The sequence below is a fragment of the Eleutherodactylus coqui genome, chromosome 6 (assembly GCF_035609145.1).
Source record: "Eleutherodactylus coqui strain aEleCoq1 chromosome 6, aEleCoq1.hap1, whole genome shotgun sequence".
Lineage (NCBI taxonomy): Eukaryota > Metazoa > Chordata > Amphibia > Anura > Eleutherodactylidae > Eleutherodactylus > Eleutherodactylus coqui.
The window spans coordinates 240,570,806-240,589,840 of record NC_089842.1 but is presented as its reverse complement, the minus strand read 5'-3'; the positions used below and the strand labels follow the sequence as shown (position 1 = coordinate 240,589,840).

Here is a 19,035-nt window from a genome sequence, read left to right as displayed (position 1 = left end):
TCAGTTCATGGTCTATTGAGCTATGCCATGGCCTTCTAGATCGTGGTTTCTAAGGTATCATTTAAGCTCTCTGCTCTACCACTACTTTGTGGATGGTACAGAGCATAAAATGCCTGTTCTACGCCTAATGCTTTCATTACTTTCTGCATCACTTCTTCCGCAAAGAGAGTGCCTTGGTTACTCTCAATTGTCTCTGGTGCACTGTACCTGTATACCACCATAGAGATCAGTTCTTGGCGGTGGCGTTTTTGAGCAGGTAGGCCAGACTGGCTACCCTGAGAACAGGTCTAAGCAGACCAGAAAGTACTCGTACCTGTCCACCCCTGGCAGTTGGATATAGTCTATTTGAAATGCCTGTTCTACGCCTAATGCTTTCATTACTTTCTCCATCACTTCTTCCGCAAAGAGAGTGCCTTGGTTACTCTCAATTGTCTCTGGTGCACTGTACCTGTATACCACCTTAGAGATCAGTTCTTGGCAGTGGCGTTTTTGAGCAGGTAGGCCAGACTGGCTACCCTGAGAACAGGTCTAAGCAGACCAGAAAGTACTCGTACCTATCCACCCCTGGCAGTTGGATATAGTCTATTTGAAGATGCTGGAATAGGTAGTCAGGACGAGGGGTGCACTGCATGAGAGTATGTACAGACCTACTTCCGTTGTGTGCACAAATCAGGCAGCCTGCCATTACACTAAATCCTGGTGCATACCAGTGATTAGCAACCACATCTGTCATAGCTGTTTTTGAAAAGTGTGTATTTCCATGGAAGGCCAGAGTCATGATAGTATAGGGGCCTGTGGAAGACAGAGCTTCTTGGATACCATCCATGTATCTCCAGGTGTCTCTGCCCCTCCTTTTGGTCCCATTTTAATCCACCGGGGGTAAAGTCTGAGGCGAAATCTGTACTGCCCCAACGCCTGAAGGATCAAGTCTGGGCTTCTGTGTGGCTGTCTTTGCAGCCTCATTAGACTGGTGATTTATGGTTGCCCCTTTTGTGCCATCGTTGGAGAGGCCTTTTGTGTTCCTTGAGCAGAGTGCACTGTAGATGACAGTGACATGCTGTGGACCAAAGTTTGAGCTGAACCTGTACTAGTATTGGCCGTGACTTAATAGGGCGTAATACTGTCACAGGAAAATTGAAACCTGTATCAAAACTTTTGTCTAACTGCTGCTGACCTGCTGCTACTATTTCTAACACAAGAGGGCGCCTCACAAACAATATTGAAAATATCAGTATCATTTGGAATTCCCAGGGCTGAGACAGAAAAAAACTAGACGTCAATTTACAAGGTGTGTAAAATTTAGTGTTTTTTTTTGTCTGCAATGCTGGGTCAGTCAAGCAGAAAGATTTCCTGGGCAAGCATTTATCTACAAAGAATTGCACTTCAGCCCCGTGTTTATTATTGCTGATCCTGAACTTCTGAGTTCATGATTAGAATGCCAAAGCCGCAGTGTAGACTGACACATACATATGCAAAGGCATAGAAAAAAGGGAAACAAAAATGTAGATGAAATTCACATCCCACACTGAGTGGCCAGTAAAGTCTTATGCGTAGGAGAAAGAATTTTTTTTCTCCCCAGTAAATATCTTCATTAGACATTTTGCATTCGTTGCAGCTTGATCACTTGTCATTAAAGGGGTTGTCCCGCGCCGAAACGGCTTTTTTTTTTTTTCATAGACCCTCCGTTCAGCGCGGGACAAACCCAAGGGACGTGATAAAAAAAATTATAATTTTACTTACCCGAATCCCGTCTCTGCAGCTTCTTTCTTCTTTGCAGCCAAGATGGCCGCTGGGATCTTCACCCACGATGGACCGTGGGTCCTTTCCCATGGTGCACCGTGGGCTCTGTGCGGTCCATTGCCGATTCCAGCCTCCTGATTGGCTGGAATCGGCACACGTAATGGGGCGGAGCTACGCGATGACGCGTAGAAGGGGCGGAGCCAGAAGGCCGCTCGTGCCGAGACCCAAGAGAAGGGAGAAGACCCTTCTGCGCAAGCGCGTCTAATCGGGAGATTAGACGCTGAAATTAGACGGCACCATGGCGACGGGGACGCTAGCAACGGAGCAGGTAAGTGAATAACTTCTGTATGGCTCATATTTAATGCACGATATATATTACAAAGTGCATTAATATGGCCATACAGAAGTGTATAACCCCACTTGCTGCCGCGGGACAACCCCTTTAACTTTCATCCATCCGTGTGGTCAAGTCTTTCACTTTCATATAAATATTAATAACAATATAATTCTCTACACACAATGCTTACTGCATACCATAAAAATTAACGCAACTACTACTCCCCTTACCCAAATACAAACTAACTCGATTCTCCAACCTAAACAACCCCATCATCCAGAATTCCTGTTATCAGGGAGAGAAGGTGAATGAGAAAATAAAAAAACTTAACTGGTTCTACAGCTAAGGTTAGTCATGGAAGGACTCTCCCCCTCCCTTCTCTGTATCTCTATCTAACTGTGAGGCTAGGCAGGAAGGGAAGGAAGGGAGGAGGCAACTTTGCTATTAGGGCTTACAAGAATCAGGCATTCCAAATAAAGAAAGATTCTTTTACCATTTGTAAAACCAACATACCATACAGAACTAGTAATCATCAAGCCATTGCCCATCAACTTCATTTAGTTCTACTGTAGACTTTTTTTTTCTTCACTGTCTTACCCCATGACTATCTGCATTACATTATCATCCTTTCTTTCTCTGAAAATGTCTCTACTGCTGCCTACTATCCATAATCCTTATCAGTGCTACTGTCACTCATCTATCCCGACGGTGTGGACACTACCAGACACTTGTCTTAGGGTGAACACCCACTTTCGTTTTAATTGCGCATTTTTTTTCAAGCGACTTAATGGGGTTGTCAATCGGACTTTTTGATGTTAAAAATGCATTGCAAGTTTGTGCTTTGCAGTTTTTGTGCGATGCGTTTTTAACATTAGAAAGTCCCATTGACAATCGCGTTAAAAAAAAAGCAGCGATATTGTGTGAAAAAAACAAGCAAGACAAATGCAAGTGGGTGTTCACCCTTAAGGAGACAATATGTATTCCTCTAGATTTTCTACCTAAAATCTGGAACTATGGCTAAATAACCAACAGTATCACACTGACCTTATTTTATAGCAAACATCAAGCCAGACAACATATCATCAAGACACAGAGAACATGGAATGGAGGGGTTCTGAATATTCCTACGCAATTCAGAGAAAGCACTCATCACTGGTGTTGTGCACTACTACCAGTGCAAGCATTGGGATGTTAGGTCTAAGTTACATCTATGGGAGGTGAGATGGCGCTTGGGCGACAGCCGAAGGTATTGTTACAGCAAATACTAAAATGGCCACAGGCCATGACTGGCACTGAAATGCCCACCAGGGGTGTGACCTGACTGGACGCTGGTAAGGGGCAGTGCCTAGGAGCACTATTAGCCAGGCAGGCATCCCGCCACTCCTTATTCCTTTGTGTGCAATGCCAACAAGTCCTTTCTGAGGGGGGTGGTGAGGCTAGTGCAACAGGAGCAGGAACGTCAGGTGCTACCTCCTTAATAAAGGGGGCAGCATTACCATTTGACTTCCCATCATCCACAACAGAAGAAGATGTCACCTCCTCTTTTTTCCTCAGGACACAAAAACTATACATTTATCCACCATTTTCATTCCAATACCCTTTTTTTCCCTGTTATCAACACATTCTTCCAGAAAGGCACATTTAGCCCACCTCCTGAGTTACATTCTGTAATCAACATCAACCTTCTTCAACTTGCCCACATTCTGTTTCTCTTCCATATGGGGTACAATCTGCGGTGCTGTGTACCTTATTTTTCAATATCCATCCGCTATCTATCCGCACTATGTTTACGGAATAAAGCAGCACACAATATCCCTTGAGTCTACCTAAAAAATTTATTTCTCCTTGGACTGTGTTGGTGTGGTCCGCCAGGACTGGCGGTTTGTGTGGACTCGGAAGGTGCTTGCTGCGGCGGCGAAGTTCAGTTTCCTCAACAGGTGAGCGTCTCCACATATATATATATATTATCGATGGAGACACCCTTTTCATGTTAATTTACGAAGGAGAGGCTGCACATATATAGTTTGCACACCGGTGGATTTGGATGGTGCGTTTAGCTTTCGGGACACTCCGCACATCCAGATACTGGACTGGACCTCTCCGCAGTTCTTCCTGTTACCTAACAGTAATAGCTATAAGGACTTACCCAAAAACTCAACCTTACAGCATAGGGAGTCTTTGGGCAGCGATACATCTCATGCTGCTCTGAACCAACGGCATGGCTGAACTACTCATAAGGACTCTTACCTGTAACTCACAGCGCATTTCAGGAAATGAAACACCCAAACTCAGGCCTGATATGAACAAGTGTTTTTATAATCTATGCCATGTGAGACCTGAGTTAAGAAAAATTCTCAAGATCTTGTTCAGGATGTTATACCCTGCTTTTCTTTTAGGCCATGGGCGACCAGCTTTCATGCACCACCTTTACAAATCAGTCTTTGTGGTATCTGGACTCTATAGTATTTTGTTTGTTTGATGGTTAAATATAAAGTTCATACGATTTCTCTTACTGTTGCTGCCAATTTCACTTTTACAGGAATATAGCTGCCTTCACTGAGTTGCAGTTTCGAGTATCCTCACTAGCGTGTCTGGGATCTTGTCTCAGGTTTGGGATTTTCCATCCGGGACATGACCTCAGCCGTTTCAGAACTTTCTGACTAGACTTTTACTGATATTCGGGGTGTGTGGACCCCTGTCCCAGGTTTGGGATTTTCCCTCCAGGACACGTCCCCAGGCACTTTAGAACTTTATCTAGATTTTTACAGATTTTTAGTGGGATCTTTTGGTCCCCACTGTTTTGTTATCTTTCTAGTTCCTTGTTTACTCCACTTCCCCTGCTACCCATCTGACTTTCCCCACCCCATCTTCCCTCTTCACCCCTATACATTTCCAAGCTGCTCCTTAACCCCTTAACGACCAGCCCATAGTGTTTTTACGTCCTCCCGAAGTGGGCTCTATTCTCTGAGGACGTAAAAACATGCTTCCTGCAGAGAATAGTGCCCCTCGGGCTGTGGACGTGACAGCTCCATGCTGTCGGTGTCCGCAGGTAGCTGACAGCATGGAGCTGTCATCCCGGGCTGTTCGGAGCCCCCCCCGGCATTGCGATCGGCGCTATGCAATGGATAGCGCCGATCGCAAAAAAAGTAAATAAATGTACATAAAAGTTAAGGATTCAGCTGCTCCGATGGATCGGATCCATCGGAGCAGCTGAAATTACTCACCGAGGTCTGGCACGCTGCTCCCCGCTCTCCTGCCGCTCCGGGGCACGAAGCCGGTCTTCTGCGCATGCGCGCCAGGCGGCATTACGTCAGCCGCATGCGCAGAAGGCTCGGCGGCGCGGGAGATTTAAAATCTCCTGGCTCCCGGCTCCTGTAGGTAGCCGGGAGGCAGGAGATGTCAGCGGGGACTGCGGTGAGCGGTCCCCGGTACCGCGATCGCCGTTATCCAATGGTTAGCGGCGATCGCGAAAAAGTTTAAAAAAAGTTTTAAAAAAGTCAGTTTCACCTCCCCTCATGGATCGGATCCATGAGGGGAGGTGAAAATACTCACCCCCAGTCCTCAGCGGTGTCCCGATGTCCCGGGACCCGAATCCCCGTCTGCGCATGCGCGCCCGATGATTGACATCGGGCGCGTGCACAGACGGGCTCGAGCCCCGGGGAATTTAAAATCCCTCTGCTTCTGGCTGCCATGTGTAGCTAGGAGCAGAGAGATTATACCGGGGACATGATCACTGTCATCCAATGGATGACAGTGATCATGTAAAGTGAAAATAAAGTGTAAAAAAGTAAAAAAAAAAAAAAGTTAAAAAAAGTTAAAAAAAGTTTAAAAAGCGTACGTTTCATCTCCCCTCATGGATCATATCCGTGAGGGAGGATGAAAGTACGTACCTAAGGCCCCCAGATTTATCCGCGGACCTTACCACAGCTTCTGCACACGCGCCCGTCGCCAAAATGGCGGGCGCATGCGCAAAAGCTGTGGATTGCCAGGATAATTTAAATTCTCCCTGCTCCTGGCTACAAAACGTAGCCAAGAGCATGGAGATTTAATGGGGGTCCGCGGTGAGCGGTTCCTGGTCACGTGTTCGCCATTATCCAATAATGGCGATCACGTAAAAGTAAAAAAAAAAAATTTGAAGTTTCATCTCCCCTCACTGATGCGATCGGTGAGAGGAGATGAATCTTTTTACCGGAGGCCTGCGTATTTGAATCCCGACGCAATCTTCCTCCGTGGACCTTCCAGGATTCTGCACATGCGATTGCCGGCAAAAAGCCGGACACATGCGCAGGAGTCAGGGAGCCCAGGAAACTTAAAATCTCCTTGCTCCCAGCGACCAACGGTCACAGAGAGCCTGGAGCAGTGACCAGGGGCCTCGTTGAGCGTTCCCCAGTCACGTGATAAAAAGGTAGCGATCTACCTTAGGCCGGTCTCACATGACCGGATAGGAATGACGGATTCCGCATGCGTCTGATCCGTGGTAATACGCAGATCAATCGCATTGGATTACACAATTCCGCTCACATTAGCGGGTCAGAATTGCGTTATCCACTCGCAGAAAAGAGAACGCAGCAGGTTCTATTTTACTGCGGATATCGGCAACATAGAGCCCATTGTGCTCCATGGTCACGGATATACCCGCAGTCCATACGCAACTACATTGTATACGGGCTGCGGGTACCCGCGTCATCGCTAAGCGATGGTGCGGGAAATACAAACAAAGGTGTACTGTGCATGACCGCCTGTGTGAGTAGGCAGTTATGCGCAGTACATTACGCAGCCGTACGCAGGGTCACAGCCGGGCTCACAGATGGGATCCGCTGTGGGCCTCCGCAAGCGGATTCCGCCTGCACCCGCGTGAGCCCGGCGTTATTCAGACCGCTACCTGTGATACGTATTTTACAAGAAGCCCCGGGAACGCTCGCTTTCCTGCAGTTCCAGGAGCACCTTGTTGAGCGCCTTCTGTGTGAGACCGCCGCACCTCATCAAGCTTACGGAGACTCACGGAACGCCACTTTTTACACCCCATCCCCGCCGCTGAGGTCATGAAATACCCCCAAAAAGCATGAGAGGAGGGGGGGGGGGGGATACCCGGTTTTATTGCCCCATGGGCCCATTCCAACCAGCCTCCGTAATTACCCCTGTCTTCGGAAATACTACACAGTTCACATTTTTACTTTTATCTAAGATTTGCGAACGCCAAAAAGGGCGTGGAGGGGGAGGGGGGGAATTTTTAGGGAGTCAATCTTTATTCTGTACAAATAAGCAATGGGGCCTGGAATTTATTCAGTTGTGCCCTAAAATCCAACAGGTGTTCCGTCCTTTATAGGCCTTGCCATGCGTCCTGTAAGTAGATTAGGGCCACAATGGGTATGTTTCTGAACTCGGGACAAACGGGGGTATCCATTTTGGGGTGAACGTCTTCATTCCTATGTACACTGTACAAAAAACCTGTTTTTAAATTGAAAAAATTGTCAAAAAAATTGAAAATCGTAACTTTTTCCTTCTGCTTTGCTTAGATTCATTCAAATACTGTGGGGTCAAAATACGCAGTACACCCCTAGATGAATTCGTTAAGGGGTCTAGTTTTCAAAATAGGGTCATTTGAGGGGATTCTTTATAGTTTTGGCCGCTCAATGGCTCTATAAGTGGGCAATGGGGCCTGAAATTTATTCAGTGGTACCCTGAAATCCAACGGGTATTCCTTTCATTGTAGGCCTAGCCATGGGTCCTGTAAGTCTATTAGGGCCACAATGGGTATGTTTCTGAACACGGGACAAACAGGGGTATCCATTTTGGGGTGAAAGCCTTCATTTATATGTGTGCTGTACAAAAAAAACTGTTTTTAAATTGACACAATAGCCCAAAAAATGAAAATCCTATTATTTTCCTTTTGCTTTGCTTGAATTTATTCAAAAATTGTGGGGTCAAAATATGCAGTACATCCCTAGATAAATTCGTTAAGGGGTCTAGTTTTCAAAATGGGGTCATTTGTGGGGGTTCTATATGGTTTTGGGCGCTCAAGAACTCTACAAGTGGGCAATGGGGCCTAAAAGGACTTCAAGCAAAATCTATGTTCTGAAAGCCACCGATTACTCCTTTTATTTTGGGCCCCGTTGTGCATGCGGACATAAGATTAGGGCCACAATGGGTATATTTCTGAAAACAGCACAAACAGGGGTATCCATTTTGGGGTGTAAGTCTTCCTTCATATGTGTGCTGTACAAAAAAAGCTGTTTTTAAAATGACAGAATTGCCAAAAAAACAAAAATCCAAATTTTTTCCTTTTGCTTTGCTTGAATTTATTCAAAAACTGTGGGGTCAAAATGCGCAGTACACCGCTAGATAAATTCGTTAAGGAGTCTAGTTTTCAAAATGGGGTCATTTGTGGGGGTTCTCTATGGTTTTGGGCGCTCAAGAACTCTACAAGTGGGCAATGGGGCCTAAAAGGACTTCAAGCAAAATTTGTGTTCCGAAAGCCACCGGTCGCTCCTTTCATTTTGGGCTCCGTTGTGTATCCAGACATAAGATTAGGGCCACAATGGGTATGTCTCTGAACACGGGACAAACAGGGGTATCCATTTTTGGGTGCAAGTCTTCCTTCATATGTGTGCTGTACAAAAAAAGCTGTTTTTAAAATGACAGAATTGCCGAAAAAACGAAAATCACAATTTTTTCCTTTTGCTTGGTTTGAATTCATTCAAAAACTGTGGGGTCAAAATATGCAGTACACACCTAGATAAATTCCTTAAGGGATCTAGTTTTCAAAATGGGGTCATTTGTGGGGGGTTTCTATGGTTTTGGTCGCTCAAGAACTCTACATGTGTGCTATGGGGCCTAAAAGGACTTCAAGCAAAATTTCTGTTTTGAAAGACACTGACTACTCCTTTCATTTTGGGCCCCGTTGTGGACTCAGATATAACAATAGGGCCACAATGGGTATATTTCTGAACACGGGAGAAATAGGGGTATCCATTTTGGGGTGTAAATCCTGATTTTCATGTAAACTATAGGAAAAAAATATGTCTTTAAAATGACAGATTTGCAAAAATATGAAATTTTACTTTTTCTACTCTAAATTGAATTAATTCCTGAAAAAAAACTGTGGGGTCAAAATACTCATGACACCCCTCAGTGAATACATTAAGGGGTGTAGTTTTTAAAATGAGGTCATTTGGGGGGGTATCTATTATTCTGACACTCATGAGCCTTTCCAATCTCGGCTTGGTATAGGAAAACAAAGTGTTCCTCAAAATGCTAAAAAGTAATGTTAAATTTGTACGTCTCCTAAATAGTTAAAAAAAAACGAAAGTTTTTCCAATGTGCGCCCAAAATAAAGTAAACGGGTGGAAATATAAATCTTAGCAAAAATTTCTATATTATGTTTGCACATATTTAAGATATTGCAGTTGGAAATGTGAAAAAATGACGATTTTTTCAAAATTTTCCCAATTTTGGCGCTTTTAATAAATAAACACAATTTCTATCGGTCTATTTTTTTCGCCTAAATGAAGCACAACATGTGGCGAAAAAACAATGTCAGAATCGCTTGGATATGCAAAACCTTTCTGGTGTTTTTCCATGTTAAAGTGACACATGTCAGATTTGCAAAATTTGGCCTGGTCATTAAGGCGCAAACAGGCTTGGTCACTAAGGGGTTAAATCTGCAATCGTCCCCTGATGTCACCAATCTTGTTTTTGCTTCTATAAATGCCCAAGGCCTAAATGTTCCTGAAAAATGGTCTTCCCTCCTCCGTCTCCTGTGGAAGAAGAAGGCTTATGTAGCATTTATCTAAGAAACACACTTCCGAACAGATGCCATTCCTAGACTCTCAAATGTCCGCTTCCCGGATGAGATACGCAATCAGATACGTTCACATTGTTTAAGGCAGGCAAAGGCATCATTAATCAAATGCAGATGCCATTTCTACGAATATGGTAACAAACCCAGCCGTACTCTGGCCAGAGCCCTAAGGAACATGAGACTACGCTCTTTCATTCCCTGTATTTCTATTCTGGGGAGTAAATCTTTTCATTTTCAGCAACAAATCACAGAAGCGTTTCGGAAAGGCTCCAGGCCCACACGGATTTTCAATCACCTACTATAAAGAATTTTCTGAGATCCTTGCACCTAATTTTCTCCAGGCATTTAACTCTGTGACCACCGGGGTGGCTCTCCCAGAGGACATCTTAAAAGCACACATCACAGTGGTACCAAAGGAAGGGAAAGATTTAATATTCTCTCATAGCTACTGCCCGATATTGCTCTTAAACGTAGATTTGAAACTTTTTTCCAAGATATTAGCAAACAGAATATCCCCCTTCCTTTATCACGTTATTCACATAAATCAGGAGGGTTTCATACTGCTACGCGAAGCATCTGACAACACCATCAGAGCCATCAACTTAAAGGGGTTGTCCCGCGATAGCAAGTGGGGTTATACACTTCTGTATGGCCATATTAATGCACTTTGTAATATACATCGTGTATTAAATATTGGCCATACAGAAGTTATACACTTACCCCCTCCGGGCTGGCATCCCCGTCTCCATGGCGCTGACAAAAGCCGCCTTCTGCCTGGATTAGACGCGCTTGCGCTGAAGGGGCCGCTCCGGCGTGCTCGCACCGCACAAGGCTTCTGCGCATGCAGAAAACAAAAAATCTACAATTTCACGCATAAATCCTCAATATCCAGCAGATTTCAAGGTTCAAGATTCTTTCTCGTTGGTACAGGGTGCCCTCTCCCCTCCACACCATGATGCCTTCTCTATTTTCCCTTTGCTAGAGATGCGGGAGAGAACGAGGCACTCTGATGCATATCTTTTGGGAGTTTCCTGTATTGGCTGGCTTCTGGTCTGAGGTCTGGCGCATTACATTAAAATGTACAAATTTCATATTACCTATATACCATAGTTTTTGCTGCACTTAAAGGGGTGGTCTCGCGAAACCAAGTGGGGTTATACACTTCTGTATGGCCATATTAATGCACTTTGTAATATACATCGTGCATTAAATATGAGCCATACAGAAGTTATTCCACTTACCTGCTCCGTTGCTAGCGTCCTCGTCTCCATGGTTCCGTCTAAATTCGCTGGCAGCTTGCTTTTTTAGACGCGCTTGCGCAGTCCGGTCTTCTCCTTTCAGCACGAGCCGCTTCAGTGTGCTCCCCGCTACAGCTCTTCTGCGCATGCGCAGATGAGCTGTCACTGCTCGGGAGCGCGCTGGAGCGGCCATTCTGTACCTTCCTCTGTTAGAGGAAGGTGCAGAGCCGCCCAGCTGTCCGGAGAAGCCGCCCAGCTGTCCTGCCGTCCAGCTGTCCTGCCGTCCTGGTAAGTGATGGGCCGGGGGGGCTGCCGCTGCGCTGGGGGGGGGGCTGTCGTCGCTGTCGCTGCGATGGGGGGGGCTGTCGCTGCGATGGGGGGGCTGTTGCTAGGCCGGGGGAACTAGCGCTGGGCCGGGGGGGGCTGTCGCTGGGCCGGGGGAACTAGCGCTGGGCCGGGGGAACTGTCGCTAGGCCGGGGGGGGCTGTCGCTAGGCCGGGGGAACTAGCGCTGGGCCGGGGGGGGGCTGTCGCTGCGATGGGGGGGCTGTCGCTAGGCCGGGGGGGGCTGTCGCTAGGCCGGGGGAACTAGCGCTGGGCCGGGGGGGCTGCCGCTGTGATGGGGGGGGGGGGCGCTGCGCCGGTTACCTTCTGCCTGGCAGTGGGTGACTGGTCGGCCGTGTTCACTCCAGGGGTCCGGTCGGCGGCTGCGGGGCGTCTGGTTGCCATGGAGACACAGCTGGTAGCGTCTCGGGAGCGCGCACGTCGGGCTGCAGCAAGCGAAGGGAAAAGAGCTGGCGGCCATCTTGGGGAAACTTTTATAAGTTGCTGAAACGCTGGAACGGTAAGTACAAACCAGCTAGAAAAGTCATTTACAGGGGTAATTAGTAATGTTTGCTTAATTAGGGGGACTGGGCAAAAAAAAAAATTTACTGCTTCCTCGAGACATCTCCTTTAAGTGACATTCCAATATCCGCCTATAAGTGCTCGGTGGTACGACATCTGGTGAATGCAGCTTGGGCATGTATCCCGAAGCTTTGGTGTGAGGCAGTGCCACCTTGGCTCTCTTTATGGTTTATTAAGATACAGTAAATTAGAGAGATGGAAGGCCTTACAGCATCTCTTAAAGGAACACAAGACAAATTACTGAAAACATGGTTTTATCGAACAAATTCCAAACCCTCCTCAAATATAGATCTTTACATTGTGCCTAACACACATATATAACTGCTGGTCCTCTTGGTTACCTATTTTATTTCTCTGCCCCTGTACACCCCTACCCTTTTGCCTTCCCTTACCCACTTTACCTCAGTTCTCTTTGTCTCCTCCCCTAGATCCCACCCTCCTCCCCACGGTTCCTGATTTAGGTTACTGTTAAAATAATATCTATAAAGAAAACACTGGTATGCCTGCAAATAGTGTTTTCATGTTGATTCATGGCGAATAAGTAAGGTACAGAAAATTAACCAGCGCTCCAGTGTTTTAGAAGGCAACAAGCAGAAGGTATAACGATGTATCTGTTGTGCTATATACGACACTTACTTCACAGGGGGGCTTATTTGCAAATAAAGATTTGATTACATTGTTTTGAATTCTACCTGCTTTCCTGGACCCAGGGGTGCTTTTCAATAAGACCCCCTGTGAAGTAAGTGTCATATATAGCACAACAGATACATCGTTATACCTTCTGCTTGTTGCCTTCTAAAACACTGGAGCGCTGGTTAATTTTCTGTACCTTACTTATTCGCTTTGTCTATCCCGTGGTGCATTTTTTCGCCTCTGGGAACAACCATGACGCTCTCTTCGAGATGTCTCTTATGACCAGTGTAAGGAAGCTTCCTCCATACTGTGGGTTGATACGCCATTCCGGATCTTGCCGTACCGGAGCCCTTCACACGGGCCCGGCGACACGGGGTGAGTCTTCTCTACACAGCTCTCTATATCGAATATATAATACCACACTCTCTATCCATTTCTTGGAGCGCTACCCATTTTTTCCTTTCTTCATGTTGCTTCATGGATATACCGCCTATTTTACTCGATTTACTTAATTCCAATTACAAAAACTATTTATGTGTAAAAATAAATGAATACAAAAAACGTAAGCAAAGGTGTCCATTGCTTTTAAAAAGGTTCTACCGTGCCATGCCATCCATTAAAGCTGATTAAATGAGCCATAAAATGTTAAAAAAAGGCAAAAAAAATAAATTGCTACATTTCGCAAATCTTTATTTTGTACTTTAATATAAATAAAGAATTTCATTTTCTTACAAGCAAAGAAGAGATATCAAAAGTTTTTTGGGGATCAGAGAATGAGATTTGCAAAGTATACCATATAGGCAAATGATCTGTATATTAATTTAGCCTCACAATAAGTTATTTTTCATGAGAAAAAGATGATCAAGGCTGAAGAAAATTTTTTACACTTTTTTTTTTACATTTTGGAAAGATTTCTCTAATAGTTAATGGTATTTTTATTGATCGCACTGTTTTTCTATTGTTTACACCAAGACAAATGGAGTAGCTGAAATGGTTAAGAAAAATAGGGCTTAAAAAAATGAAAATGTCACATTATCCCATTATAGACTGCTAAAGGGGTTAATTTGGATTAACATTTCATGGTCAACTTTTCTTCCGTAGCTGAATTCTTTGGGAACAGAGCTCTATGAGCAAAGGAAAAAAGTAGCAATGGTTCTAGGCCTCTTCTGTCAATAAGCATCCACCACCCTCCTCAGTAACTACAAGTGTCTAATGCTTGGGAACCCGGTGTTAGAGCACTTTTATGTGGGGATTGTATAAGTATTGTCATTTGGCTACATATATCAGTATTAGGGTGCATTCACACGACACGAACATATATCGGCTCGGTTTTTACGCCGAGCCGATATACGTCATCCTCATCTGCAGGGGGGGGAGCCTGGAAGAGCCAAGAGCAGGAATTGAGCTCCCGCCCCCTCTCTGCCTCCTCTCCACCCCCTCTGCACTATTTGCAATGGGGAGAGGCGGGACATGGGCAGGGCTAATTCTCGGCACTTAGCCCCCCCCCCCCCCCCCCGACCTCCTTTCATTGCAAATAGTGCAGAGGGGCGGAGAGAAGGCAGAGAGGGGGCGGGAGCTCAGTTCCTGCTCCTGGCTCTTCCATCCTCCCCCCCCTGCAGATGAGGACGACATATATCGGCTCGGCGTGAAAACCGAGCCAATATACCGTATTTTTCGCTCTATAAGACGCACTTTTTTCCCCTCCACAGTGGGTGGAAAAAGTCAGTGCGTCCTATAGAGCGAACATGCTGAGATCTGACCTGACCGGCAGCTGAAAAGGATCGCAAATCCTTCTCACTAAGCTGCCGGCCCTTTGTATACAAACAGGAGAGCAGAGCGGCCGACAACAGCTGATTGCTGGGGGTGGGAAAACAGCAGTAGAGCAGAGCAGTCGACAACAGCTGATTGCTGGGGGCGGGGAAACAGCAGGCAGCAGGGGAGCAGAGCGGCCGGCAGCAGTTGATTGCTGGGGGTGGGGAAACAGCAGGAGAGCAGAGCAGCGGACAACAGCTGATTGCTGGGTGCTGGGAAACAGCAGGCAGCAGGAGAGCAGAGCGGCCGACAGCAGCTGATTGCTGGGGGTGGGGAAACAGCAGGAGAGCAGAGCAGCCGAAAACAGCTGATTGCTGGGGGCGGGGAGTAGCTGGGAGCTGTTGTACGGGCAGACGGCTCCTGCTATGGGGCTGACAGTCTGATAAACATTGCAGGTACGATCTGTAGCAGCACCCGATGCTTGTAGAAACAGCTCATTAATGAGAGGGAACTTCTGCTCCCCCTCATCAGTCAGCTGTAGGGGGATCATGCCATCTTGGTCCATGGTTGCACCCCTTAGGCTGGTATTTTCCTGAGCTCTCTGGTGAGGTTGGGAAGGACATAAAGCAGAGATCAGAGGACCTGTAGCCTGTAGCCGGGGTCATTGCTGCTGCTGGACACCATGACATCTGAGCAAATGGACAACACTTACTTATCTATTGGCTACATAGCAGAGGTGGGAGAGAGCTGCATGTATGGTGTATATATTTGTGCTTAGTTATGCACACATTTATACACCATACATAACCATAATGAGAAGTGCCATGCAGGATCGTGGAAAGTTGAGTGACAACTAATGGAATCATCATTACATTGTCACTCAGCTCTTTCAGAATTCTGAATGCCAACTGCAGAGTTATGCAAGCATGTATACAAAATGCATTGCTATAACTAGTCAAACATGACATTCAGGGCTCCTGATAAGTAATAAGATCACCATTACATTTACACTCAGCTTTCCTGGATTCTGAATGGCAGGTTGACAAGTTTTATATACTTCATTCTGAGTTGGTAGTACTGCTCTTTATTCCTCATGGATTACCTGACTAACTGCCTGGTCTGGGGGAGTTCCAAATATTTTTTTCCTATTTTCCTCCTGTAAAACTTAGGTGCGTCTTATCATCAGGTGCGTCTTATAAAGCGAAAAATACGGTACGTTCTTGTGAATGCAGCCTTATATTGCTCCGTAAGACTTTAATTACATTCGAACATTATAGTCTGCATATGCGATTAGGAAGTTTCAGACACATACAAAGAACACATGCTTAGGGCCTATGCATATTGACTCGCAGGGGGGTCTATTTGGACAGGTGTGCGTAAGTATAGCCTTCTTTATTCACTGGACAAAAAATACAGTTGACTACAAGCGTTCTAAGTTATTTTTTACAGTGCAAGTGTAAATTGGAAGCATTTCATGAATATGATATAAATGGAGCTTTATGCCAGTATTGCGGCATATTCATTGTTCATTGCCTAATATTATTTTACCATACATTGTTATAAAAAGGGTCTCCACAGAGAAGGCTTGGGTGAATCTTTAGTTTTAGGGGGGTTTCTAAAGCTCATATGAACAGCGTAGTGGCCCAGTACATCTATTCCTGGCCCCCCACCTTAATGTCATACATGACATGTCTTATGTTGGTGCGCTAGTCATTCTGTTATGTGCATTGCACAGCTGCAGCAAATGAACAGTTAAGTGTTTGCATGCGCTTGAGAGATGCTTGCAATGTATCAATTTGTCTTGTCACGTGGTATGAGTGAGAATATAAATAGAAGTGTGTGAGAGCGAGAAGGAAAGTCTCCATTTCTTCTGAGGGTTCCTGAGAGAGAGTGCTAGCTACATAGAGGTACCTTCAACTCCCATGTGGTGAAGAATAGAGGACGAAGAGCGGTTACCGTTTACCTGTGTGACAGCAACAGTGGCAGAGTGAGTCCCTTAGGAGAGAGAGCGTGAGCAAGAGAAGGTGCATACAACCAGGCCTAGTGCAGAGGTACTACTTGATTATTTTTCCTACGCGGCCATCCTGAAGTCTGGGATTACTGTGTAGAGGTACACCCATTTGTTTTTCACATTCAGCCATCCTGAAGTCTGGGATCACTGGGTGGAGGTACATCCATTTGCTTTTCCCATCTGGCCATCCTGAAAGTCTGGGATCACTGGGTGGAGGTACTTTCAAGTCTGCTTCTTTACCTGCACTGCCAAATTGTGTAAATTGTACCATCTTCTGGAACTTATGCTTAGTAAAGTGTTACCAGGTCCTGACCATTCCCAGGGACTTGAGGTACGTTAATTTTGTCTGTGACTCTATTATTTACCGGGTCATACCCGTGACATTTGCTATCCCTGTCCTCCAGTTTATTGGGCATCCCTATCCTAGGGGTGTCCGGAAGAGGCACAGCACTGCTACATGTGTCCCTCCGGGGGGGGGGGGGGGGAGCCTGATAGGTACCACTGCGACAAGTGACCACTTTACCCTCCTAGCTCCTCAATTTGTGCCTTCTGTCTGGGGTCACCCCACAGGGCGCTGCAGCAGCAGTAGAGGCTTAAGTGTTGCTTGTCATACTATAGTGTATTCAGTCTGACTTACCGCTTGTAGCATCTTGTCCGGGCTCTGGCCATTCCAGACTAGGTTTTAGCATATGCTTGGTCTCCGATATAATACTGTGACCTTTAAGCTTCTAAAGTACGCTGTAAACACTTGATCCACAGACATGCTTGATGCTTCACTGAACTGTTTACTAACAATTAACTGAAACTGGAACTGACATCGACCAATCCGGCCGCAGTAAACAAGTAGTAGCCTAGGTAACTGGGTATCTAGTAATAGTTCAAGTTCTGTATATTCTACTGATTGGATCTTTCATGCAGGCCATAAAATCATTGTTGGTCTGCCACTTCATTTTAAATAGGCAGTTGTTCATCTATGACCGACTGCCTGTATACTATGAATGGAGGTGGCCGGGATGGAATGATTTATGGTCGCTCCACCTCCATACACTGAGCAAGGATCTATCTGTGTGGAAGCAGAGGAGAGATCAAATCATGTAAAAGGGGCTTTAACGTGACCCATACACAAAATGAAAACACAACAATTAGCAGAACATTAACTTTATGTAGAAGTGCAACACAATCCCATTCACTTTTATACAAGGAAAGCATCTAGTCAGGAGCAGTGACGTACAAGGACCATTCTCATGATTGGTAGGAACTCCATGTTGGTCCATGAAATCCATGTACTTGATGAAAAGTTAGGGGCAAAAATCTGGTTAAAAATGTCTGTATTTTCTTGCGTTTTCGAGCAGTGTGTGTTGTTTTAATGGTTTGATTGCCTAGAAAGTTTCATTTTGATTGTGTCTTTAACATCTTTGTTCCTCATGCTGTAGATGATGGGATTTAACATTGGAGTCACCCCAGTATATAGAATGGACACGGCCTTGTCTGTCTCAGAGTATATGGAATGAGGTTTTAGGTACATGAAGATGATGGTCCCATAGTACAGAGACACAACCGTGAGGTGGGAGGCGCACGTGGAGAAAGCTTTTTCTCTCCCTTGTGAAGAATGGATCTTGAAGATGGAAGAGATGATATAGACATATGAAACTAATGTCAAGAGGAAAGCACACAAGACAATAATCTGTGCCGCGATGTTCATGGCTATTTCATTCGGACGAGTATCTTTACAGGAGAGTCGAAAGAAAGGAGGCATCTCACAGAAGAAGTGGTTGACATGATGGGATTTACAGAAGGGCAGTTGGAAAGTGAGGGGCACATGAATGGAGGCATTGCCAAAGCCCACACCCCATGATAGAGAAGCTAAACTAAGACACATCTTCTTGTTGATAATCGTTTGGTAGTGCAATGGTCTACAAATAGCTGCAAATCGATCATAAGCCATGACTGCAAGAATGATGCACTCTGTAGCTCCCAACGCCAAATGGAAATACATTTGGAGTGCACATCCCACGAAAGAAATACTTCTGTCCTCGGATAGAGTATTTATTAGAATTTTAGGCACGATAGTGGAGGAGAAGCAGATGTCAATCATGGAGAGATTACTCAAGAAAAAGTACATGGGAGTGTGCAGCTTTGGGTTGGCCCTCACCACAAGGAACAGTAGAACATTCCCTGACAGTGTTATTATATACATTATCAAGAACACAATAAAGAAGATGACCTGGAGATAAGGGACATTCGAGAGGCCAAGGAGGATGAATCTTCCTGAAGCTGTTTGATTTGAGTCTTCCATTAGCTGTATGGTAGCTGGTGAACGGTAGATAAGATAGAAAAAAGTTATGGGTACCCATGGTTAATTTTTTCATATTCTTACTGAATAACACTAATTTAGTATTGTTCTAAAGCGCAAAATGTTCATCTGCTTTCATCACTGACCTGGTGTTCAACCCTCAGAGGAATAATGCCAGTTTCACGTATGAGTTAGAACTATTTGGCTGCAGGGATTTACCTTTCCTTCTCCCCAAATGGGGGAGGAAAGCAGAACCCCCGAGCACAGGTGTGAAATCACCCTAACCCATCCTTTCTAGACCATGCATAACAGTCCTGCTTTAGTA

At 45.4% G+C, this 19,035-nt stretch overlaps 1 protein-coding gene across 1 annotated transcript; it reads right to left on the bottom strand.

Annotated features, from left to right (window-relative positions):
* Positions 1 to 17,780: 17,780 nt before the first annotated feature.
* On the bottom strand, positions 17,781 to 18,713 carry LOC136631654 (olfactory receptor 5V1-like). Its single transcript, XM_066605938.1, has one exon. The coding sequence runs from the start codon at positions 18,711 to 18,713 to the stop codon at positions 17,781 to 17,783; it is 933 nt and encodes a 310-aa protein (XP_066462035.1).
* Between the last annotated feature and the right edge of the window lie 322 nt (positions 18,714 to 19,035).